Here is a 27,328-nt window from a genome sequence, read left to right on the forward strand (position 1 = left end):
TTTTAGACAAACAGGTTTATAAGGTTTATTTTCCATTGCACATACATGGATTATATACAAGTTAGTAACATAAGTTACTTCTTAATTTTCTAAAAGATTGTTACAGCAAATGCCATTTTTAAACATCAAGTCAGAAATCAATCTCAAAAAGGTAAATATGACATATTTTAAGAACAAAACAAATTGCACTTGGTTAGGAGAGTCAAATACAGGTTTGTCTATATGCTGTAACAAACTATATAGCAGATAATATTACAGTTAGAAGTAGCTCTTGCAGTCCATTTGTACATTAGTCATTTTTTTCAATTTTACTTATTTAAAAACTGGTGGATATTTCAAAGATTTCTTCTTCTTCCTAGCATTCGAGATTCACATGAAATGCACTAGCAACTAAGTCTTTATACAATTCCTATTCAAATATAAGAAGAACACCACACCTGAAAATAAGGAGAAAACTAAAGCGTATTGATTTTACATGTGTCATGAGATGAGAAGTATGGAAGGTGTGTTCAGCAAGAAAGCCCTGTCCACTACTTACATCAAAGATTTTAAAAAATAATCACTGCACACAATACAAAGGGTGGGGTCATACTGTACTTTTTAAATCTCCTGTAACAGTACTATTCCTCATTACTGTTCACAGATGAGTGTTTCCATAGCAAACTTGTTCTCAAAGTGTCGAATCTTTCGGCAGTTGATGGCTTCACGCTTCTGAATTCCTGTGGTATTGGTAAAGAACAACAGAGTGTCAAGAGAAGAAGGGCTCAGGTACATCAGAGACAGAAGTTTTATGTTTGCTATGATAATTATGTCACCAGAAATCAGAACTACCCCTCTCCAACTCTCCACTCCAACAAAACACACACAGACACATATTCAGAGATTGAAAATCAATTAGCAGGGAATGATCCTGAAAGTGTGGTGAACCAAATTCCAGTACTGCTTTAGTGAAAACCAACCTGCCAAAACCCCCTACTGGTTAGTTTTTAACTCAGATCAGTTCCCAATCTCCCTCTCTGTGCATCTGTAAAAATGCTTGTGGGGATGTTTATTACTACACGATAAACATACTAAATTTTTAATTGGATTTTGCTATTAAAACCTTTTCATTTTCAAACATCAATCTAAATTGCTTTTATAAATTGTATTTCTTCTCTTTGTTTTCCCAAGCGGTCAGGTCTCACAATATGACGCAAGCAATTAAACTGCTTTGGCGTGCACTTGCACACCACATGCAGATTACACAACAAGAAGAAATCAAACAACCAAAAAGCAAAAAAAACCAAACCACCAAAAAGCAAATCCAAGCAAATCTGAATGCAAATTTTAAGGCAATATTTAACAGGTCTTCAAGACTCTTCCAAATAATGTTTTTCAGCCATTTTTCCATAAAAAAGTACCAAGCACTATAATTTTCCTGTGAAGACAAGCTCCTATTGGCATTTCACTGACACAAATAGGAAGACACGTAACAATGTATAGATGGCTTTAATGACAAAAAGAACCGGCAATTCCGTACTTGGACTACAAGGCTAAAGCTTCTCCTATATCAAAGATTTTTCTTTGGTTTGAGGTGGGGTTCAAGATTGAAGAACAGCATCAATGAAAGCTGGAGCTCCAGAAAAGACACCCATGCACACACACACACACAAACATACACACACACACACATTTTGGCAGTCCTAGGTCACTGGGGCCTCGAGCACTTTTGCACCATGACACGACTTATTTGCACACCTACACAAGAAAATATCAGACACACTGAGGCCCACAGAGCGGGTCAGTGCAATAAGCAAGCCTTGCTTTAATTAGAGTCTTCTCTGAACACACTCAGGCGTCTCTGAAGCTTTTGCCAACACACCAGACCACAGGAGGAACGTTTACCTTTCATGGCTTCCTTGCGCTGCAGCTTGTAGGTTTCCTTGCCGCGGCAGAGGCGGTAAATAAAGAATCCCAGCTGATCCACATTTTCAATGCGATCAGTAACAATCATCTGCTCATGAATCAAATAGGACTGAGGCAAGTATGTTCCAGCCTGTTGAACAAAAATGTAACAGCTCTGTCAAAAGCCATTTCTTCATGGTCTGAGTACACAAGAAACACTTTGCAGTGTTTTTCTTCAATATATATTCAAATTATTTCAAAATATGTATTATCCACTGACTTTCACACTAAATGTGCAAACTTTACTGCAGTACAGAAACATGTAACAATTACATGCAAAAAAGTCACAGAACTTCCATTGATGCTAACACCCACTGCCGTCCTGCTACAGTAACATCAGCTTTCAGCAGGCTTTTTTTCTAGGGGTACCCACTGTCACAGGCCAGTTCAGAACTTATCATCCAAAGTTGTCACTTAATTAATAACAGCCCATCAGACCTCAATGGGAACAGCTCCCAAGCAGGAGTTGGCAGAACCATGATCCACATGGAGGCGCTCCTGCTGATGAAGAAGGCCAGCTGCAGTAATATTCAAATTATTTCAAAATATGTATTATCCACTGACTTTCACACTAAATGTGCAAACTTTACTGCAGTACAGAAACATGTAACAATTACATGCAAAAAAGTCACAGAACTTCCATTGATGCTAACACCCACTGCCGTCCTGCTACAGTAACATCAGCTTTCAGCAGGCTTTTTTTCTAGGGGTACCCACTGTCACAGGCCAGTTCAGAACTTATCATCCAAAGTTGTCACTTAATTAATAACAGCCCATCAGACCTCAATGGGAACAGCTCCCAAGCAGGAGTTGGCAGAACCATGATCCACATGGAGGCGCTCCTGCTGATGAAGGCCAGCTGCAGTCTGGTCCAGCTGCAGTCCATGGGGTTGGGAAGCCCTGAACTTATTCACAGCGTGGGTCACTGCTCTCAAACCAAAGCCAAGACAAGATCATCTATCCCTCTAAGTTATGTAAGTTATTATGGCAAAGCCAAAGTGGGACATCAGGTGTTTCAAGGCAATACACTGAAAAAGGGGAGAGCCATGATGGCATACAAAGGCTTTCCAAGACCTCTCTATACCCTCCAGGATCATTCTGCCACAGAGGAATCTGGCTTTATGCTCACCTCACTGTACATGGCTGAAGATGCACACACTTAGCTGCCAGCCAGTTTTCTACCGCCGCTATTAAATAATCATCCATTGTTAAAAATACTAAGAAATCTTGTTAAGAGTGGTTCTAATTTATAGCAGTGTAAAGAGGGTGTTCCTTGTTTTTAAAAATAAAATGATCAGCTGTTGTGAAAACAAATTCAGATTCTGTTGTGAAAGATCTCTGTATTTTTTAGTGACAATAAACAACTTGAAATTTCCACTGTGAAACAAGATCATCTTTTCAGCTCCAGTGACATGTTGAGAAGCTGACTAAATGCTATTATTCCCAGTAAAGAAAGAACTGCATAAAATTCACTTTAAATTTTGCATGAATGAAAAAACTATGAATATTTTCTTCAATATATATTGTGCAAAAAACAACGGCAACTTTTTTTTTCTCTAAGTAACAGCTTAGCAAACATCACTCTCCCAAATTATCCCACTCATTATTTTGTAATTAAATCTCTGCAAATTACTGCATCTTAACTCCTGGAACCTCAGGAAGGAGCCCTGAGGGAGTGCCAGAGCACAGCAGGAGTGCAGGGCACTGGCAGGGTGGGCAGCAGTGCTGAGGACTTGGGGGGTAGCCTGCAAGGACACTCCTGGCCTCATGCCCTCCAAACCACAGGACCTCCCAGCCCACTCCAGACCCAGCCTTCTCAGTCCTCCCTGGGTGGCACAGGCAGAGAGGAAACTCAGTGCAGGAATCTCCTCTGCCCAGTTGCTGCAGGAGCAATTACCCAGCACTGGGATCCAGCACAGCCACAAATATCATCATTTTTGAGACATCCTTGTGCACTGTGCACAGTTAAAATTAGACAGTTGGCTCAGCAGCAGGAATGAGGTGGATGAGCAAATATATCTGGGTTTCAGTTTTGTTTCCTGAAGAAACAAAGGAGGCCTTTCATGTCTGCACATTGAAGCAAACTGTATCAATATATAGAAATGTGGAACTTAAGGCTAAAATTATGGTATTTCTTAAACACCAGAACAGCCCAGAGCTCCTCCATGTACATAAAATGCCCTCTGCATTTATTCAGAGCTCATTTTAATGACACTAACATATTAATGTCATATTTTTTTTTTTTTGCTGGTGCAACCAGTGTGACGGCAGGACAGTATTTACTCACTTTATGTATCTGCAGTATAGTTTTCCAAATTCCAGTTACAAACGTTTAGCCTGATTTTCTGTGACATCAAATGCCCACAGCATTTGTTAATACAATGAGAATTAAGCAGATGTCTCATAAAATTAGGGCACCCACTGTTGGGGACAATTATCAAAACTGTTTGCTTTTGCACAGATTTTCAGTAAAATATGTGATGCCTGGTTATCCTCTTACTTGTAAACCAAGCATATTTGATTCTGTACCAATGACAAACTAGGAAATTAACAGATTTTAATAGTGGAATTTGTGTGATCTAAAATTGGAAAGAAAACAGCACAGACAAAGTTAAAAAAAATGGGGTCACTGAGTTTTACAGACACCACATCATCCTTATGTACAGGAAATGAAAATGTGGTTAAATAGCCAGTCTCAAAATAGGAAGCAAAAAAGCAGCAAAGGACTTACTTGTGGTAAATTTTCACATGAAATTTATTTATACATACAAACCACTCAGAGATGGCTAAAATGTTTCCTGGAGTCCTAATTCCAAAGCCTTTTTTGAAAGATACAAACCCAAAGATGATGTAACTGTTCTAAAGTTACAAAAGCCCAGCAAAATATTAAAACATTCTCCCCAAACCTTAGCCACATTTCATCAGCTCTCTTCCCCACTGGACTATTTTGCTGTTCTGTGAAGAAACCAGAAGGCCAGAACCCAAGGTAAATACTATTTAAATCAGCAACTGAAAGCATACATTATATAAAGGGCACAGCAGATCCAACACATCTCGTGTGTGCATCACCTTCAAGCCACTGGATCGAAGTGGGGGCCAACCCCAGGCTTTAAACAATGCCCCTGTAAAAAGCATTTCCCAGTCTTATCTACTCCGTGCCTCTCAGCTAACCAGTCTTAGTCCAGTGCTTTACAGAAACTTCAGTCACAATGGACTACAAATTAAAAAACACAGACTACTATCAAAGAGTCCCGCTACACTACATTTACATGGTTTTGTCAGCCAAATTTACAGGACTGAAGAAAATCAGATTTTTTTTGCCTTCCTCTGAATTAATGATTCCTTCATGATTGTAGATCATTGTCTAAGTAGGTTACAGACTTTTTTTCTCTTTGCAAAGACCTCTAGCGATCATGAGCCTTTTGTGAATGTCAGAGTTCTGCAGAAGTGAAAAAAAACCAAAAAAACTTCTGTTTGTTCCTGTCTTAAGAACAAATTACTTGTGATTTAATCATACCTTGATATTGATGAGCAGCTCCAGGAAATTTTTTGGTGGCATAACAACTGAAGTGTTCAGAGGAATCACATAGCACTTATCCAGGCTAAGGTCAAGATAGGCAGTGAGTCTCTATTGAGAAAACATTTATTTTAATCAAAACAACAAGATCAGAAAACTGACAAACAGATGTTGCTGAACTGGTATTGCCTTGTGCTGTTCTTCAAATTTTCTTTTGTTCACTGTAAAGTCTGTCCAACAAACTCCAATCTAAGGGCAAGTAAAAGCACAAAGGGCAGCCTCGATGAGAATTTATATTTTCGACAGGGATTTGGGCAAGGCAGCAGGCCATGAGGAACTCAAATGCACCATGCAAGGAATCAACAAAGGTGTACCTGAGCTGTTATAGAAACAAGAAAAGTGTTCATTTATGCTTAGTGCCTTCATTGTGAAACAACAGGGTAAAAACCTAGCTCTAATCTTCATGCTTTTATATTTTGTTATAGTCTACAGAGAAAATGCTGCTGTAAGAACAAAACACAGAAGGAAAAAAAATTGCTACAGATACTGCAACAAAAGTAGTTTTAGGTTCAAAAATATTACTGTCTTGCAAGGTTAATGATTATTCATAGTTGAATTATTATCTTTATACAGTACCTGAACTGCAGTATTTGCCATTATTTGATAAAAAGCCCAGGGAATTACCCTGATGAATCCTGCAGCTCTGTTCACTGAGCTGTGTTTTACTGCACCTGTTCTTGCTAAAGAAGATGTTATCTCTAGCTGCTGAAAGCTCTGAAGCTGTGAATGTATACAAAACACTGAGTACCAGGAGCCCAGCAGTCAAAATGATGCCAGGACAGCAACCATCAGTGCAGCCAATCTCATTACATGGAGCAAGTGCTGTCTCTATGGCAAATGACCCTTGCACTGACCTTTAGAGCAAAGCCTTTAACTTATTAAATCCAAAAGTAAATTTTTAATATTATATTGGTCTTACTTGCTTCTTAGATGCTGCTTTCTTTTTTCATTTTCTAGTTTTCCCTCTTTGGAGTATTTATTCTAATTCTTAACAGAAGGTCCCTAAATATATTCTGAAATACTATTTGAATTACATAGCTTGAGCAAGCAATGTTTTCCTCCAAATCTGGCTATGAATATTTGATAGATAGCACTTTAAACTCTGAAATTTGCATTAAAAAAATAGGACACTTCCCTATTCTTTTTCAGCGTAGCTTAAAAAAAGCTGTTCAGCAAAGTCTTCAACTGTTCACAGAGATTCAGCTTCCTGAAAACCAGCTGTACAACTTTTCATTGCCATCAGACAGCTCCAACCATGCTGATACAGAAAAGGAAGGCTTCTAATGGCTTTGCAGCTGCTCTTGACACTGAGAGCTGTAGGCCTGTCAACTGCCTCAACAGAAATTTATTACCATCATTTCTATCAATCAAGGTTATTTCTCCAAAAAAGGAAAATAGCTTTGAAACCCTAGTTCAGTGCCTCTAGGAATCGTAGAAGCCTGTGGTGCACAAAGAAATTAAACTTTGGCATCCTGTGGCATGTGGAAAATGAGCTGTCTTCCATGGTCCTTCTCCTCCGGCTGCTGCTTTGGGGGTTTGAGCCATGCTAGGAGAGCACCTCTAGGAGTGCTTGAACACACCCAGTGACATCAGATGCAATCAGCCCCTCCAAGCTGATGTCAAAGCTACCTCAGCCCTTTCCAAATTTCCCTTGGCACCACAGCAGCTGGTCAAATTCTGTCTCAGTGGATTCAGCAGAGCAACAATATTCTCTTTCATTCCTCATACTAAGGAGAGCAAATAGATCCAAGATTTTTCCCTTTCTAAAAACAGAACTGTATTTACAAAAGGTGGTTTGCACACTACCTGATGATGATTCTATCATGTTGTACTTTATGCCCAGCCAATAACTGCTTGAAGCCTGCTGCTGATCAAAACATTTCTGCTGCCTCCTCCACCCTTCTGCTTTCCCTCATCATAATAAATGAGTATATTTATCAGGATGACTGAGGGGGAACATTTTTCAAGTTTTAAATGCTTTCAACTTCTTCAGACATATTTCTTACCCGGTGGAAGTCGTGGACAATATCAGCAGGATCGCTATCAGCAAATTCAGGGACTGGCACACTGATAAACTCAACATCTTCCTCCTCCAGGATCTGAATATTTTGCTCAATTGTGTGGTAGCGAGCAGTCTGAGCCTCTGCCCCAGGCTCAGGTAAACTTAAGCCATCTTCAATGTACTTTATTCCACAGAAATACACACCACCCTGCTAAAAATAGTAAACAACCCAGCAACAAAAACATCAGTAACGTAGAAGTTTAAAAGTAATATTCTCTGAAGAAAAACTTGTCAGACTAAATAAAATTTTTTGCCTTTAATTTCATTCATACACCAAAGCAGCAGCCAGTTGCTATCAACAACAGGACCACGGCTAAAACCTCAACTACATTCAACCCAGAAGGAGTTCTCCGCTTGAATTCAAGGAAAACAGGATCCCATACAGCAGGTTCTTAAAAATCCAGTCTTCCATGTATTTTTAGAAAGATAATGAAGTTCCTACACCTATATGCATGTGTATTATTATTATTATGATCTAACTGTAAAATTATTAAATTCTAATTTAAATCTAAACAGTTAAATCTAACTGTTCAATTATTAAAAGTCAAAATTATTAATAAAACCATTAAAACTGCTCATCTAAATCACCTTTAAAAAGCAAGTCTAACTCTAAATTTGGTCCTGCTTGCAGTAGAGGATTGGACTAGATGACATCAAGACTTTACTTCCAAACTCAACTATTCTGTGAAGTTGCTTAGTTTTACAAGACTTCAAGAGTCTGGAAGGTCAGTTTATAAAATAATTTTTGAACAGTTTTAAGAGACAAAAAAGGTAAAAAGATAAATTGAAATAACTAATTTGTGTCCTCCTGCCACAGTACATGTGGCAGGCTACCTAAGTGAAGTGTAAAATACAGTTCTGAGTGAGAGGAAGTCATGTACCAAATTTACACACCAAATAATTTTAGAAATATAGAACTCTGCATATGCACATGCCATCAATTAAAAATTTTACATTGAAAATGTGTCTTCAGTGCAATGTCAGCTCAATTCCTGAATGTTTCCTTTAATGCAGATCTGACTCATAAACAAGCAGCACAGGTTCGAGTTAAACGGCACTTTCAGTTTCTTCTCACTGGCAGGTGAAAGGTGGGAGCATCCAGTGCTAAGCACGGGTGAAATGTGCATTAGAAATACAAGGGCCTTCAGCTCCTCAGCTCGTTAATCCACCCACCGGGATGAGCTGCACTGCTTAAGCATCATCATTTACAACACTACTTGTTCCCTGTAAATTTGGTTAATGTGATAGCCAAATAGACTACAAAGTGCAAGTTCAGCTAGAATTTCTTAAGTTTAATCACTTGGCTTTCCACATTAGCAGCCACTAAAATGGGGGAAAAGCAACAGTCCTGCTATCAGGGACAAGAACATGATTTTTTATCTTGTAATTAGGTGCTCTAACCAGTGGGCTAGAGAGATTCATGTTTCGCTTACCCTCTCCCTTTCTGGCTCTGTGATCTTGCAACCCCAGCAGTTTCTGAAGCAGGGGGGGTGTGCTCCCACCACTTGGGCAACAGCCTGGCACATCCAGCACTGCCCAGTGACAACTCCCCCCAGGGAGACAGTATTTAACTCAGATCTCCTGTTTCAGGTAAATGCTCCACTTCCCTGGCCCTGCTGCCTTCACAGAGCTCCTCTTGCAGCAGTGCTATTTGTTAAAAGACTGAAAGTACATTTTGTTAGAGGACTAATCTTGTCAGTGTGTATTAGACTTGACAGGGCATGTTTAAACCACACTGACTGTGCTTTTCCCAAGTCCCTGCAGGGCCCATATTTCTTATCCATGTGGAGGCTAGGGTAGGGGAGAATCGCCATGGTGCTTTCACAAGCGGCTCCTTTCCTGTACATTAGCAGTGCCCCATGTGTTAGGAAACTGGGATCAAACAAGGAGGCTTTCAAGGGGTTAATCCACCTCCAGTATTTGGCACTGCAAAAAGAAAAGAGAGTAGATAAAAATCTGGGACACCACTGGGGCTCCTAAACCCAAGTCCTATTTAGATACAATCTTTTCTCTGCAAAGTGAGGTTTTCAAAACTGTTGCTGTCTTTTTATTTGCCAGCTTCACTTCTGCCCTCCTCTGCTGATAGGTAACTTCAGAGAAGGTAAAACTCTAGCCTTTAGAAAACACGAAGTTTTGGAAAGAAAAAACAGTTTACTTCCTTTGGTTTAGTCTGTTCCTCCTCTTCTAAATGTAACACAAAAAGAACAGTCTGTTGCTCCTCTTCCCACAGAGAAAAACAGCCCTCTCATAATGAGTATGTGACTTACCTGGAATGCAAAATATTTGTACAGATAGGCACCACCCAGGAACACACCAGCCAGCATAAAGGCCAATCCAAAGCACATGCACCAGCACCAGGCCCTTCTCTGTCCAACAGGCACAGGGTCCTCAGGGTCCTGCAAGGCACCAGAGAGGGACCTTCAACACACTGTTCCCAAGGAGGTAAGACAGCAGATACTTCAGGCTCAGCAAATACAAACACTGCACCCATCAGAAAAGGCTGTACACACTTTAGCACAAGTGTTTACAAACTTAGCTTTTTTAGTAAAATTTAAAACAAGTCTGTTTAAGTTGAGGTTTAGTAAAACTTGTACTTTTAGTGCCATGGTAACTGACTAAATCAGCAAACTTAAGAGAAAAATGTAACAAAATCTCCTGAAATACCTAATAAGACACAGTGAGCCACTTCCCAGGCTGCAGACAGAAAAATATGCATTCTCAGGCAACCTCCAAGCAACAACAGCAGAGCAAGGAAGTCAACTCAGAAAGGTCAGATTCTTTTTTACCTTAGTATATGCAATATGTGAACCCAAAGAACCAACAAAAGATCAAAGGTAGTAAGAGCAAAATATATCCTTTCCTACTTTGCTATGTTTTTCCATCAGAACAAAACAGTCCTTACCACAACTTGGCTGGCAGAATAGCAAGGGTGGGAATGAAAAAAAAATATAAAGACGCTTTGTAAATTGTTGTTAAGGAAGGTTTCTGCTCTATCTGCTGTTCGTGTAATACTGAAGGCATGACAGGATGTTTCCCCTTTAGGGCTCTAGTTTGCATAACCATGCAGTCCCCACAGGCATCCTAAGCAATAAACTGCTGCTTGCAAAATCTTTCCTCTATCAGCCATATTACAAAGCTCTCTCCTCCCCGAAGTGTTTGTGTAACTCATATACGCAGTAAAAAAGAAAATAATAACAACAATAATGATAACAATAATTATAATATAATAATAAAAAAATCCAACTTTGAACTACCATGTTCCAAGCCAGGATAATCCTGGGAAAACATCTGAATTAAAATAAATACAAAGAAATTCATTACCCCTTTGCAACCACAAAACAATAATGTAGAAGGACGATGGGGCAAAATCATTATGACTGAATGAACAAAAACCCACCAAACCAGAAAACTGAGGAAGAGCAGGACAGAAGTGCTTTAGAAGGCTTTGACAGCCATAGTTGTTAGCCAATGTTCTGCCTGATGTGTTGGGTCTTTTTGCTGCATTTGCTAATTAAGATGATACCCCACTTGAACAAAGGTCTGGGTACAGTACCCAGCTGCCTTGGCCCATTTAGGAAGGAATTCCCCTTATCTGGCTGAAGCAAGTCTGACACCAAATGGAAAGGGGCCCCTCCCTGTAAATGGTGGGAGAAAGTGGCACTTCCTGGGAATGACTCAGCTATCCCAGAGAAGGGTAAGTAGCATTTTGGAGGCAGTTACTTATTTTCACTGATTACAGGGGGAAATTCATTGGTTAACAAAGTGGGTACCTAATTCATATGCAGCTAAAATTAAGTGATGTGAAACCCACCTTTACAGTACACTGCAATTACCTTTCATACAGAAGTGGCAATGCACCTTCTTTTCCAGGCAATGGCTGCCAAAATCTGATTCAGAAATATTTAGAGTCAAACTGAAGATATTTCACACATTTTATTTTACTTTACCTTGCTAAATACCACAGTAAATCAGATTGTGAAATCTCCATCTTTGGAGGTTTTCAAGACTCAACTAGAGAAAGCCATTGCTAATCTTGCTTTGGCAACCATCCTGTTTCTAAAGGGAGGCTGCAGCAGATGACTTCCAGAGGCCCCTCCAAACCAACACTTCTGGGATACATCACAAGGCAAAGTGAAATCAGCAAATTAACATTCACTGGAGACTGAAAATACACAATGTAAAGACAAGAAACAACTTTTTAATGCTTTTAGAATACCAATTACTTAAGGAATTCAGTGTAAAAAATTACTGGATTACTAGCTGCCTGATTTTTAACCTGGCTCTTTACAAAGACTGAGAATAGGACATAATACCCATGCTAATCTAATTAACTCTCAGGTCATGTTGAGAGTCACTGTGGATTCTTCCATAAAGCATCTCAATTATAAATCTAAACCAGGTAAACCAAGGATTTTTATTTTTATGTTGCCCTGTATGATTAGGTAACTATTTCCCTAGATATTTCAAAGCACACAGGACACCCGATTGAAACTTTTTGTAATAGCAGTCACTTAAACTGTTCCAAGTTAATGCCAGAAAAAGGGATAGCAAACTGCCTTTGGGATACAATATCAAAATATTCCCTAGTGAAGAATATAAACAGTATCTTTATTCTTTCCTAGACCTGCTTTCATCCCCCACACCTTTTTTAACTTCAACCAAAATAACCCATTAATGGAATAACTGCCTCTTCCATTTTTTTCATTATTTTGTAAGTCCAAAAAGATAAAGAAAACATGCACCTGGGAGATGGTGAGGAAGGCACACAATGTATGAACACCTACCTGGAAATGGGGGTTAGCGTCAGATCAATTTTCCTCAAGCCACCAAAATAATCAGAAAAAAAAGAAAGTAACTTTTACTCTTTAAGCATGCTAGGAGGAACCTGAAAGACAAGTTTATCAGTATTCCACCTTAAATAATTTTCCTCTGATACAAGAGATGACAGATGTAAACAATGGGTTTAATACAACTCTTTTATCCTTTACCACCAGTTAAAGGCTATCATTATTTCTGAAGCTGCCCCTTGTGGTGGCACGTTAAGCTATTCTGTATTTGTAGTTGCCTATCATTGACATGTCCCTAGCCTAACAAAAACAGCCCATTAAATTCAGATCAAGAGTTCAAGCCCAGTTTAGGCTTTTGCTTAGGAGAATGAATGAAAGCACGGCACCTTAGCACAGGTAGAACCTGAAACTGACAACACTGAAAAGATTTTATGCTACTGAAAGAGAACAAAGAATTTACTTCCTAGCCTGAAAACTAAGTACATTATCAAGCAGTTTAAAACCAGCTTAAATTAGAATATTACAAATAATTTACTGAAGCCAAATTATATATGTAGCTGATCTATGGCTAAGCTCTCTAAGCTTTTGTATTGTTGCCATAACAGCTTCGTTTGGGCTGCATTGACCCAAAAGAATAATTTGTCCCTTGCTATAAAAATCTGACCCTCTGCACTGCAAAAGAAGGAAGTGCAATGGATGCTCACCCTCCTTCCAGGTGACTCATGTTCTGAAAAAAAAACCATTAAGTGAAAGCAGATCCCCACTAAGAGGGACAGTGCTGAATTAGCGCTTCTCCCCACACGGTTACAACTGCACTTTGTTCCCCAGCAGCAGCGCTGACTTCTGAAGCCAGAGCACAACATGAGACTGCAGCCTCAATGACTAATTTTTCTCTAGGCCAGCTTTCCACTGCCAGAGGTATCTCACAAAAGAAAGCATCATGTACTTGAGGTGAAGACTGACCTCTAAAAATACGCCTCTCTACTTCTGTGAGCAATAATAAATAATTACTGTCCTGGCCCCTCTCTTTCCTCTCTTCTGCTTCATCCCTGCCCCATGTACTTTCAACTCCCTTGTGAATCCTCAGCCTTAAGGTGATGCCACAAAATTCATCTCTGATGCAAAATGCCTTAAGAGGAACTGGGTGCAGGCCCAAAACTGGCTTCTTTCCCTTGATGAGGTGATTGTTCTAATTGGAAAACATTTGATTAGCCTATTTCCCATGGATCAGACATGAAACAGAAGCACCTCTCTGCCACTTGTACACTAAATCCTACGGTGTTGAAATTAAATGGTTCAGGACTTCCCACTCTGAATAGCTTCAAGCTCTGCAGTAGCAGTAATAATTTCCTTTCAGATAGAAAACAAGTATTAAATTCTCTATTAGCTGGGACTAGCAAGATTCAAATCTAGAGCCCTCTCCCAAAGAAGTGACAAGATGACTGCAGTTTTCAGAACAGGTCCCTTCACTGGTGACCACAGCAGTGAATGTAAAACTGCTCTCTGCCTTCTTACTAAAACCATGAAACACTTCTCAGATGGGCACATGATACCACAAACTATTTATGTTAATACCCCATAAACCTGCAAACACTAGCACTTATTAATGGCTAGTGGCCATATATTCTCTTGCTCTTTTCAGTTCCATTTCACTTCTCAGATGGGCACATGATACCACAAACTATTTATCAGAACACTCTCAACTACAGAGAGATGTGCACAAGAACATCTTTATGACAATTAGCATTAACTGTTCTGCTAGTTAATTTAAAAAAAAAATACTAGTAAATTAAAAAAAGAAAAAGTTAATACCCCATAAACCTGCAAACACTAGCACTTATTAATGGCTAGTGGCCATATATTCTCTTGCTCTTTTCATCTTTTCAGTTCCATTTTAATGGTCCTTTTTTTTTTTTTTTTTTTTTTTTTTTTTTTTTTTTTAATTAAAATTTTTTTTTTTTTTTTTTTTTTTTTTTTTATTTTTTAGGTTGAAATAATTTGGGGTTTCTTTTGAAAATAGTTTTGTTTGTTTTTTCATCTTTTATCATTTGCTATTTCACCCGATATTTACAGAACAGTCCCTAAAAGTTTATGTATTATCAGCTTTTATATGAAGTAAATTTTCTGATTTTTTTTTTTTTTTTTTAAATAAATGCTTTATTTTAGAATGACCAAATTAATGTTTGGGGTAATATCACAAATGTATTCTAAGAAGCTCCAATGCTGAGCCACAAATGTTTATAATTAGACTTGATAATTACTTAGATTTTCCCCTTGTGGCTTTTTGTACATAGTGGAATATATCTGCTTTAACATTATAAAAGTAAAGCAGTCCATAAACTTACAAGCACATATCTAGTTCATATTAAAATGAGTGAGAGGATTATCAGACCTTGTTTCTTTGCATAAATTAAGGACACATCTATCTAAACTAGATAGGATGAACAACATGCTGTGGGAAGTCCAGAGTACTGTATGACTGCTGGACAGCTATGGAAAAGATAACATCTCAAATTTAAAAATAGATAAGATTGCAATAAAAATAATTTTGGGAGGGGGAGATGTCTTTTGGAACAAACAGTCTTTGATCCACAGAAACCAGATGCAGAGCATTACTGAGTATTACAAACATTACTAAAAATGTCTGCAGCATAATACACAAAACATCCATAATTATGCATGTGAGAATAACATCTATTACATATACACAAACACATATATAAAAGCTTACAGTTAATGTGGGTAGAACTGGCTGGAAGCTGTTCAGAACAGTTTTTCCTCCAAGGTCCTCTTTGTGCCACTTAGCTCACATGGATGGACAGAACACAGTAGGACAGACTGAGTTTCCTGAAGGCAAATATTGACCAACTGCAGCTTTAATTAGTGGAAGGGGAAGAAGGGAAGTTAATGGTGACTCCCTACAAGTGTTTTTTAATGAGAGAAACTAAAAAGTCTTTAAATAAAATACTGACCAATGGCTGTATAAACTGAATTCTGTTGGTCAGGCTCGCCTGCTCTGACTTGTAAATATGACATCTGTAGAAAATCCTCACAAAAGAAAGTCAATTTAAAACGAACTTAACTTAGAAAGAGCTCTGCATTCCTTCGATGGTATTCCTGCCTGAAGACTGCTCCAAGCCTGGTATTCTATTTATTACTTGTTGCAGATGGGAAATTAAGGCAGGCTTTTGCAAGACTCCTCACTTGGCAGATGCTGCGAATCTGGAAGGCGATCATACTGATCTGCCTCTAAAACAGCAATTCTATGCTTACTAATAAAATTAAATTTAAATTTTAAGTACAGTCATCTTTTAACTTGCTAGTTGGAAAAAACCACTCTATATACAACAGATGCTTCAGAGACTTCTCACTTGTCCAGAAAATAAGCTATGGCTGCTTATATACAGCTGATATCTGAACATTGCAACCCCTCAGTGCCAGCACTGACAGCTCTTCATCACGACGGACAGGGACTTGTCCATCCGACCAAAGGCTCTCTGCCTAAAGAACAACATGAAAACACAACCTCAGTTGTGCTGCTATTTGCTGTAGTCACGTAGCCTGAATAACCAAGGAGATAAATCAATTGGAATTACCCATTAGGCAGTTGGTACTATTAACCTCTTCTTCTATTTCTCGCATCTGTATATGGTCTTTGATATAGTATTGTAAATACAAAATCCTTTAGGCAGCACTAGGAAATCCAGAAGTAAGAAGAAACTAAATTCCAGGAGCTTTACAAGTTCAAAGTCCAAGGTTGTTTTAATTGGTTGAATGTCATCTTTGACGAAATAATGGGAGAGTTTTATTAAAACATACAGTGTCTGTCAAATGACTCATTTCATTGTTCAAACATTGTAACTATAACAGAATAAAAACATCAGTATAAGCAGCCAGCTCAAGATCATCTTAAAAGGGGAATGAGAGCTGGTGGGTAGGAAGGTAGCTGCAGCTGCAAGTATTGGGAGAGACAGAGGTGAAGAGAGAACAAAAACTGGAAAACAGGCAAGAGTAGGGGAGCAAGAAATAAAACTCAGAAACATGTTGGAACATGACAAGTTCAAATTTTCTCCAGGAAGTAAAGGAATATTACAACTGTAAAGTGAATGTTAAGGACAGGAATCAGCAGCTCATCCACAGCTATGTGATAGAGGGACAACAAAAGAAGCACATTCTGAAGAGCAATCCAGCAATTCCTAAACAACATTAGTAATCCTGATTTACCTAAACACTGCCTTCATTTCTGAGATAAGAGACTGCAAAACCCTGATGGCAGTCAACAATTAAAGAGGATGGGTAAAGAAGGAAAAAGCCTCTAACTATTCAAATAGCTGATTTGGTTAAATTTTGGAGTAGCATTAAGATGAGTCATTGTTAGCTCTGGTCTTACATGGACTAGAAAGTGACAGGGTATTTAAATGGCCTGAAAGGTGATTCACCTGCACTTTTGCCCATATCCTCATCCCAGGCTGTCTACAGCAAGTGTACAACTAACCACACACTGTATTTGACGTTTTCTTCAAACTGTGTTCCCCAGATTGTTCCTCTTTGTCCAGTTTCAAGTCCTACCAGCTTCCTTCTCTGGGCACTTATCCTATGTCTAAGACCCCTGTGTCTTTCCCCACCCAAAGCAGAGCTCTCTGGTATCTGCCACACGCAGAGTAACTGGGCACACCTTATCTCCATTTCCTCCCTTCACCGTTGCCCCAAGATAAGCCACTCATCACCACACTCTGGTGAAGAGGAGCTGGGCTATGGCCACAGGACTTTGGTCTGCCACATCAACCAGCACAGCACTCCTGTGCCTCCTGGCCTGCGCTTTCACTGCAAACACTCAGGGCAAGGACTGCCTTCCTGGGTCGTCTTCTGTACAGATATTAGCACCACAGGACCTTAATATCATCTTTTACTCCTACTGAACATGATCAAACACTTCTTTTACTGCATGACCCCAAACACTGGCACAGCTTGCCCAGGGAGATTGTGGAGCCTTCCATCCTTGTAGATACTCAGAAGCTGACTGGAGGTGGTCCCAGCAATCAGCTGCAGGCTGTCCTGCTAGAGCAGGGGAGTTGGCCCAGATGACCTCCAATGCCAGCCATTCCGTGATACACATCTACAGTTTTTAAGTAACATAATACTATAGAGGATGAGGATTAACAAATACCTCTAACCGCTTGCTTCATTTAAAGGGAAAAAAAAAAAATCAGACTTCCAGGAGTGCTGGGTCTAGACAAGTAATAAAGCTCCACACATCCTTTACTTCGCTTTGGAGTTTTATAATTCTTCTGCCTTCTCCCCACTCCCTGCCATGAAAACTTCAACAAAACCTACAACATTTGGAAAATGTCTTGCCTCTAAATGTCTGGATGCTCAGGGTGGAAATCAGATTTATTTAGAAAATATATTAATGTTGCTGAATTTCTCTACGTATTTTCACAAACTGGAATGACGGAAATTTGTTCTGCATTCCATACTTAAGTCTTCTCACATATTTAAAGGAAAGAGAAGGAGAAGTGTTCTGGTGCAAGTTTGCAAGTGATAGACCAAAACATGCAGGTGGAAAGCTTGCACAGGTATCTGGCAAGAAGGATTAATTTTTTAAACAAAACCCCTCAAGCCTAAGAAGTCATATGGGACATTCTTCAGAATGCATTTTGCTTTCAGAAAACAAAATCACCACACTCTTTACAGTTACAGCATACCAAACGTGGCATTTCATTAAACTGTCCAATTTTGAAAAATGCTTCACTTTTAAAGACTGCCAAAATAAACGCTTTAGCCACCTGCACTTTTTGACCTACAAACGACTTACATTCTACCATACTCACAAAAACTACACTAAATCAATCTATAACTTTAATGAAGTATTTCTTTCATCTTTATCCTGAATGAGATCAGTGTTTGAAAACAGGAACTTAGAAGGTTCCTATTCCACTTTAAATGGATCAATACTAAATTATCTCTTTGACCTTGATCGTTCCAGTCCGTTTCTCCCTCACCCTGCTCAATTCTTATATCTGAAATTTCTTTTTTCCTATGACTGCCTGATTCTCAGACAACAGTATGATGGAACGCTATGTGAATTTAACCTAGATTTCTCTCAAGGCTATTTTCCCAAGTGGCGTTGGCTCTTTCACCCAAGAGATCTCATTAGCATGCACATATGCACCACTGAGCCTCGGAATTTAATAACTCTATTCCCAGTTCAGCCACAGATGGTATGTCATCTCAAGCAAGTTACAAAGGCTGTGTCTCAGTTTCTCTCAAAAGCAGAATCCAGCATCACAAAACCCTCTCGTGAGGTCTGTAGTCTTGCTTCAAAGGAGGGTAGACTCTGAAGCCTGTCTAGGTTGCTCAGGGCTCTTGACCAGTCAAGGTTTGAAAAGCGCTAAGACTGACACTTCAAAGCTTCTCCGGGTAATTTCCTCAGCAGCATTCAGTTCTCCTCAAGACTGAAAAATATTTTGCTTCTATCAGTCAGAAGCTCTCTTTTTTAAATTTATGACCACTGTCTTTTCAGTCACCTCCCCAGGCACTGGGAGACTGCTGTTAAGTCCTCCCTGCAGCAGTTTCATCTCTGGGTTGAACAAGCCCCGCTCCCTTGGCCGCTCCTCACAGGGTGTAACCTCCAGCCTCTGACTATTGTCGTGGCCCCTGCTGGACTTGCATCAGTTTGTTGCTGTGTTTTTTTGGACCAGAGAGCTCTCAGCCTTCAGTGATGCCAGTGACTAGCATCCAGCTGACTGTCCACCAGAAGCCCTGGGTCTTTTTCAAGCAGAGCAGCTTCACAGCCAGGTGGTGCCTTGTGTATCCTGATGGCTGGGATGAGTCTGCTCCAGGTATAGGACTTGGCATTTGCTATTTCTGAAACTCGTGAGATTTTGTTCAGCCCATTTTTGTTCAGTCTGTAGTCTGTTGAGGCTCTTGTGAATGGCAGCCCTGTCCTCAAACACACACAATCTGCTAATGCATGTATTAGTGAATTAGAATGCATAGTACCTGAACAGCAAGCACAGTTCTCTGAGTGGAAACCATTCTATATGCAAATACAGAATAGTATTTAATTGTAGCAATTATGAGTATCAGCTCAGGAGAGCTGACCTTGGAAGGCTGACGTTTGATTATACCCTCTTTCTAGACAAAACTGTTGTAACAAACTGAAGGGCTTCAGTGCAATTAGACTATTCCAAGTCTGAAGTGGAGCACACACTCCAGTGCCCAGCACCTGGCAGCATCAGACCCTGCAGGATCACAGACCTGGCCAGCATTCAAACACCTCACCAAGAGCTTCCCAAAACTGCTCACTGCACTGTGCAGCAACCTCCGAGTCAGGTTTGGCCTCACAACCTTGCAAAGGCTGCTGCATTTTCAAATGTGTAAGTGCAAGGGTTTTCTATTTCTGTGTAGGCTTTATCTTTTAAATAAATAAATAAATAAATAAATAAATAAACAGGCCTTAGTGATTCAGCAACTATGTGAGATCCACCCCAGAGATCACTGACCCCTCCCAGTTATGATCTCTCCAGCCTCCTCTTTTTTCACAGTCATTCCACCATCTCATTTTACCCACAAAAGAGCAGAAAGCTGCCATCAAAGCAGGGGTTTGCTGAACACTAGGACAAACACAACCACAAATTAACCAAGGACTTGCATTCAAGGAACTCTATTCTTAAAATGCCTGTGGGTTTTATTTTTATGTGTGTTTATATACATGAAATTATATGTACTGCATACTTAATAATATATCAACTTTAGAAAAATTTAGAAAAATATGTGTGTATGCACACACACACACTCTGACACTACATGGAAAGGAAAAACAAGATACCAATTTTTTTTTTTTTTCAGGATCTCTATAATAACTGTTGGGTAAATATGACTTTGGCATTTTGTCATGATGGATTTTGTACAGCTGTTGCACAGAGGACCCTTGCTTGTAGATGACACATGGATCACTCAGGAATGACCTAGAGCTTTTCTGTTTGTCCGCTGTGGCCCAAACCCTACCTAGATCACATGATGTCTGCCACAAAACCATTTCTGACTTCACTGCATAGCTCAATCTTATTAATTATCTCATTCCTTTGGTTTACCACATCTGTAAAATTAGGACAGATATCCGAATTTTATAAATTAGCAAGCTTTTCATCTGTAGATTCAAAGTAATTTCCACTGAGGATAAAAAGCAGTACATAAATAGGAAGAAAATGAATGTTGTATTATTCATACAGATCAGGAGACTAAAAGCCGATAATGCTAACCTTTGTCAATCATAGCACAAGGGGAGGAAGGGAAGAAAAAAATAGGGAAAAGAAAAAGGAATCTGTGCAATAAGTAACAAAACACATAATTACTTATCCCAGCTGTAGTTACATTTTAGAAATGTCATAATGTTTTTGGAAGTAGGGAATAAAGAATATTTAAAATTACTAGGACTTTAAAATGCAGTATTTGTGTTTGAAGGTATTTCCTGAGGGTCACAGAGAGGGCTATTTTCTTTTTGTGAAGAGCTATCTCATGCCTGTAGCTACATATAAAGCTGACAAATATTCCAAAACCACAACTACCTGAAAACATTACTGGAGGTAAGTATGCCTACCATACTTACATACTCCCCACCCCAAAGACTATTAGCGTCAACATTTACTAAAATGAATTTACTGTTATTTGCATCAACATTTACTAAAGAAAGAGAAAAAAACAGGAAAAAAACCTACATAAATAACAAAGAAAATAGATCTGAAAATAGTCTGTAAAACTACAAGTGTTAGGTTACATTTGCAACTGCAAACACTTCATTAAAATACTTAACAGAAGAAAAACATATATACACATTACATTTTAAAATTAAACCTTCCTTGAAATAGATGTTCACATGTTGGATTAAATATTCATTATAATGGAATGAGTCAAAACCATTTCCCTTGAAAATACTGCTGATTCCAAGAAAATTTTCTTTCAAATGATTTTCACAGGAAAGCTCAGCTTTTCATTTTGATCCACATCTTCAGAAATTAACTAATTTAGCTTGATCTTTCCCATTGAACAGAACTTTCATTTCAACAGCCTCTGTTTAAGTGGTATTCTTCATACTGCTATGCAACATTAATATCTAAACTAGTTTCTTGAGGCTTATCAAAAAGAGTATTGCAGCACAGAAAGACAGGAGTGAACATAAGAGAAGTACTTCTGGCATTTACTGTAAAAATTCATTACAGTGCAGGATAGTTTTTCTAGATACTGCACTAAGTAAAGCATCATCTAATTACAGACTCTTCCATATGATGGTATTAAGGGGAAAAAAAGTTCTCCAAATACATTTTTAGGGCAAGGGGTTTCAGCCAAGTGAAAGTTTGGGAAACTGAAGAGAAACTATTTAGAACTGCAGAAAGTATTCACATTGTCTCTCTAGTCAACCCTGCACTGAGTTCACACGAGCTGTATGGCACAGCCATCAGCTCTTGCTCAGTCAGCCAAAAATGTCAATGATACAAACAACTGATGAAGCAGTTATCACAAAGGTCTGGCAGAATACATCCTGTCTGAAACATTAAATATAATTCTTCTGGGAAATGGCTGTATTTCTCAACCACAGCTTTGAATTTGTTATCCAGGTCAGGAGGTTATGAGAGACAGAGAAGAAAGTGAGATACGGAGCACTGACAGAACTCCTCTGTCCCATAGGTTTGTGCCCATCGCTGGGGGATGACACCAGCTCTTCCAGATCACATTTTGGATTTTGCAATTCCAAATCCCTGAACTCACTTAAAAATAGCAAGAGATTGTCAAAGGAGCACCACAAACCATTAGAGATCTTGTTTTTTAGTATTGTCTCAATTGCTGGCAGCCTTTAAGGAATAGCATTAGGAGCCAAAAGTGTCAAGGCCACAGTTACCTTATGTTCAGGAAGCTGCACTACTTAACCAGTAGCACAAATTCATCATGAAAAAAAATGCAGGGGAAGGTATCAGCCACGAGGCTTCTTTTCTTAGCAGAAGTCCCTCATTAACAACATAAATTTTGTTCAATAAAACCCAATTTACCCTAATTTATGCTTTTGGGTACCCATTCAGTCAAATAAAATCACAGAACGAGCAAGCCCTGGGTACTCTTTGTGCCTGAAACTGCAGGGTTTTCATGTATGGCTTGGTGGATTTTCATTACAATTTTAGCAACATCTGGGAGAAGGGGGAGAGAATTTACTCTTTTAGAATTTACTCTTTTTACTTTTAGGATTTTTTACTTCTGGTCCTCTTTTAAATAATCATGTCTTAATCTCCACAATGCTCTGACAGATAGCAGAAGCTGGTTGGTTTAATGACCTAGTTGCATCACAGAAAACAGAGGAAAATACAAAGACTGCTCTTTCCCCAATGGCATCTGGTGTAAGGCCTATAAAAATTTGGCTGGAGAAAGCCTATAATGGGAATATGGAAACTCCTGAAAGAAAAAAAGAAATTAAAACCAAACAAAACAATGCTAAACCACCCAGCTACAGGGACGTTTCATAAAGTGGGAAAACCTGCTTTCCTGACAGCAAAATAATAAGCAAAAGACTATTTTTTAGTGGATACAGTAACTTTTGTATACATATATATATGTAAAAAAACGTGTAAAGTTAATGCCTTTATTTCAGAAACATTTAACACCAGTTACAAAAAATTTGAGGGTTTTTGTACACAGCAAAATAGTGCTCACTAGTTGTTGCTCAACAGCATTTCCTAGCTGGATCCCTTCACTCTGTGTTAAAAAAATGTCTATTTCAGTATGCTTTAGGCAAGATTAAGCTAAAGTGAAAAAAAGAAGGTTAATTTTAAAGGTCAGAGTAATAATGTTCTTATAAGGAATAAATGCAGAAAGCTGCTGCTTTTAGAATTCTTAACATTTTCACTTTCACACTGAACACTGTGCACATGCAGTTATCCAATGGCCAGCCACAATACATATGTGTGAATCCACAGCTTCTGTGAACAAAGCTGGATGTGATAAAGATGCATCATGTTGAGCACCCCAAAAAGAGAAAAACAGTTTTAAAAGGTTGCCAGTGAACCTGGCAGAAGGGAGCAACAGTCTGAGTCACTGAGGGCACGAAGATTTTTGGGAAGGCCATCTACTGAATGGCCTTTATAAAATGTCTGAAGACTTCAGCTATGCTCAGAACCATCTCTGGCTCTCCAAAGATCTATTGTAGGGAGAAATGTTCAAAGACCGCACATTGTTTGTTTGTTGGGAAACTGGGTCATAAAACACCCTATTGTAAAGACAATGAGCAAAATGGAAAATGAAATGTGGCCTAAGACCCTTCACTAGGAGTATTCTGCATTTTGGCCAAGAATTATGGCAGAGAAGTACAACCCCAACAACAAAAACAGAGTTGTAATGGCTGCCTACAGTAATTATGGAGACACTTTCACTACATGCCATAATACCGAGCAGTGATTTATGCAGAGACAGGATTAGCACTCTAGATTTTTCAACTCCTTTTTAAGTAACACACTCCAAAGCATAAGACCACTGCCTTCTGCAAAACCTTTTTCTTAAGACATTGTTTCCGTGACAGATCCCCTACTCTTCTTGCCTCTTCCTCTCTTACCTTCCCTGACTAATTTCCGATTAGTATCTGCATCAGAGGTTACTGGGCAATTTTTGGCAAAATCAGAGTATTTCCATGCTGCATCATCAGCATATTTTAGCTGCAAATGCTCTTTGCTAAGTCCTTGGAAGATTATGTATTTGAGAGTAATCCTGCAATGGCAGAGTGGCAGTCTTCAAGGCACTGTGCTGGGAAAAGCCGCAGAACAAGACTGTCAAAGAATTAGCCCAAAAGCTCATTCCATGAATTTTTATTTTCTTGACATTTCAGAGTATTTGGCTTTATTCATTAATCTCAACTAGTCTACTAGCATCTCTGCCTCAAATATTTTTAAGTTCTTGGTAATAAAATTGTGATAGTGCAATTCTGTTGAGCCTCTTCTTAGGGTTTTCCCTTTACTTCAGTCCAGAATGCCTTCCAGGACTTTCTTCATAAAAGCAAGCTTCATAAAATGTTGCAATATTTTTCATGTTTACACTTGTGATCCAGATCTAATTATTTTCCTACAGAAACAATGTAGAAGAAGGGAAAACAAATGTCCCATATATGCTGTTTTGGAAATGTGACCTTTTTCAGTCTACCAGAATTCTTTCTTCCAATATACATTCCCACACTGCCTCCAAACCTCACTTGAAGCGAAGGGTTTTCCAGCAGCGACGTGATGTGAATAATGCATTTGTCAGATGTGGTTTATTTTCTCCCCTTTCCTCCAAAGAGCTGCATAGGCAATTGAAGTTGTGGAGGGGTGGGGGAAGATCTGTTTCTAATGCACTTGTATTCGAGAAGGCAAAGTTCAAAGAGTGGATCTTGCACTTACCTCAAAGCTATCAAGTTTTACAAGGGCCCTCACCCCCCCCACCCAAAGATGTCAGAATAAGCTCCCAGTCTTGAAGAACCACAATATCTCTAGAGCTACATGGCAGTGCTTGTTTTATTACTGTTAATCCTGCATGGATCACACAGCCTGTTCTACAAAAACTACAGACAACGCTACTGTACCAGATCTGCTTTTATTGATGCTTTAAAACACAAAAGATCAAAAAAAGCTTACTCAAGAATTTTGCACACTGTTAGGTGCGGGTCTGCAGTTCTGCAGACAAAAGATAGAAATGTGTCAAGGAGAATGTCAAAGACTCATCCCTCAAGAGCGCTTGCTTGTTTTTGGAATTTTCATCTGTACTGAGCATCCCCTCCTAGCAAGCTATTTTAGGAGTGTTTCAAGCTTCATTCAGGCGTGTTCATCCCCTGACAGCAGTGCAAAAACTTTTAAGTAGCTACTGTGAGATCAGACCGCCTTTTGACCTGGTTAATGAATGTTTACAAGTCTCATTTCTAGGCAAGGAAACCAAAGTTAAGGCAGATCTTGTAGGTCATCCTCAGCTGCTAGAATTTGCAGCTCCACATTAAGGAAATCATAGTCAAACGACATGCTTCCGTCAGTATCTGGATAGGGTCGGGAGGATTTGTTCCCCAGTGTACAATTAGCCAGATGTATTTTGTTTGTTTAGCAGTGGAAAAACAAGCCCAATTTGATAGGCTATCTGGAAACAAACATCATCCAGGGCAGGTCTGGATTCCAAGGAAATAAGAAGAACCCATTTTCTGGAACATGCAGCTCGTGTCTTGCTTATGTGCTTGGTGTCAAACTGACCACCAAACCTGGGGTCAGGAAGGAATTCTACAGCTTAATCTGGGCTCAGGGAAGCCACTGCTTCCTAGAGAATAGCACTCCTCTAGGAACACGAGCACCTAATGGATTCTGTATAATTGCAGGCAATCTGAGCAACAATACTGTCTCATCTGTTGTGGCACACTGTTCTAGAGATTTAAATACTCTGGTCAGAGTTTTATCTGAAAGCGCAGTATGCTCAGTGGAAGCATGAAATTTAACCACTTGCTGTATCAGGGACATGTCACTAAAAGGACCTTTCTGGCTCCCCTCGGCTGTGAAATGACAGCATATTCTGCAGGTGAAGAACCTGGCCCCATCAAAATCACAGCAAAACCTGCACCAGGGCACAACTTCACGCCACAAACTGAACAGATACTGTCCTCCCATACAGAAATTCACCACAAAGATTTAGGAAATTAATAAACCCTATCACTTTTGAAGAGCCAGTCTGGTAAGTCAGAGGCCCGATGAACAAGAGACTGTGAAAGCAAATGAAAACAGCAAGACACTGTTTATGTGCAGCTGGCCATTTTTCAAGTTTTCATTCCCTTCTGGAAGAGCTTAGAGCAAATTACACTACTCTGAATTAAAAATTGGTTTTGATTACGGGAGCATAGAAATTGCAACCAAAAACCTTGATATTCTAGGCAGTTTTGCACTTCAAAAACTTAAAAAGCCGCTGGTGTTTTTGCTTCGTTGCTGTTCGCAGAGGGGAGGCGACAGCAGCGCCCGGAGTTTGGGTGCTGTTTTGGGGCGGGGGGAGGCAGCTCTTTGTTCCTTTATTTAAGTTCCGAGGCGAAGTTCTCTGCACCGCACAACCACCAGGCTCTGCGAACACGCTGCGGCACAAGCGCGGCCGAACCCCCAACTTCACCTTCCAAGCGCTCCCTTGCCCTGGAGCATCCGGGGTCCGGGAGCTCGCCAGCAGCCGGCCGGGCCCCGCTGGGAGGCCGGAGGGAATCGCAGCGTGGGGAACAGCGGGCACAATCCTCCCTCTCCACACAAACCAGCACCCACTGCCGGCCCGACACAGCCAGGGGGCTGAGGGAGCGGGCGCGCAGCCGGCCCCGAAAGCCGAGGTGGCCGCGGTCCACGCGTTGTAGCGGCTAACAAAAAAACCCCTCCAAAACAAAACCCCAACAAAAACCCCCAACCAAACAAACAGAAAAACGGAACCAGCACAGAGATCCTCGGAGTCAGGAGAAGAGGAGCCGAGAAGCTCGCCCTGTCAGCCATTTTAGAAGCGTGAGCTGATGGGGCGGCGGGGCGCACCGCTGCGCAGCCTTCCCCCGGCCCGCCCGGGGGCCATCGCCGCGGGCAAGGGGCGTACAAAGCACGGCAGCGTCCCCGCCGCGCTCCCCTCCCCGGGCTCCGCGCGGAGCGGAGCGGAGCGGAGCTCCCCTCGCCGCCGGGCCCCGGAGGGTCGATCCCCCCGCCGCCCTCACCTTGGCGTCCGGCGGCAGGATCAGCACCTGGCTGTTCTCCTCCTCCTTCTTCGCCGCCTCCTTCTGCGCCAACGCGGAGTTGAACGACACCTTCACCATGGTCGGTCCTCAGCACCCCGCACGCAGGAGAACGAGGACGAGAAGCAGCCCGCACCGGCAGAGCTTCGCGGGCTGTCCCCTACCTTGCCACCCCCCCGCTGCCGCCTCGCCGCCGCTGCCGCCCCCGTCCCCTTGTCAGGCGGCTG

The 27,328-nt window shown here is 40.2% G+C and overlaps 1 protein-coding gene across 1 annotated transcript; it reads right to left on the bottom strand.

Moving 5' to 3' along the window:
• On the bottom strand, positions 1-27,328 carry ITM2B (integral membrane protein 2B). The gene is made up of 6 exons (XM_041466978.1): positions 27,084-27,328; positions 9,851-9,979; positions 7,528-7,734; positions 5,462-5,572; positions 1,885-2,035; positions 1-719 (listed from the first exon to the last, which is right to left on the bottom strand). Exons 1-6 carry the CDS (start codon positions 27,180-27,182, stop codon positions 631-633), a joined length of 786 nt encoding a protein of 261 aa, XP_041322912.1. The 5' UTR covers positions 27,183-27,328; the 3' UTR covers positions 1-630.

This window comes from Pyrgilauda ruficollis, unplaced genomic scaffold, assembly GCF_017590135.1.
Source record: "Pyrgilauda ruficollis isolate IOZ18807 unplaced genomic scaffold, ASM1759013v1 scaffold20, whole genome shotgun sequence".
NCBI classification, from domain to species: domain Eukaryota; kingdom Metazoa; phylum Chordata; class Aves; order Passeriformes; family Passeridae; genus Pyrgilauda; species Pyrgilauda ruficollis.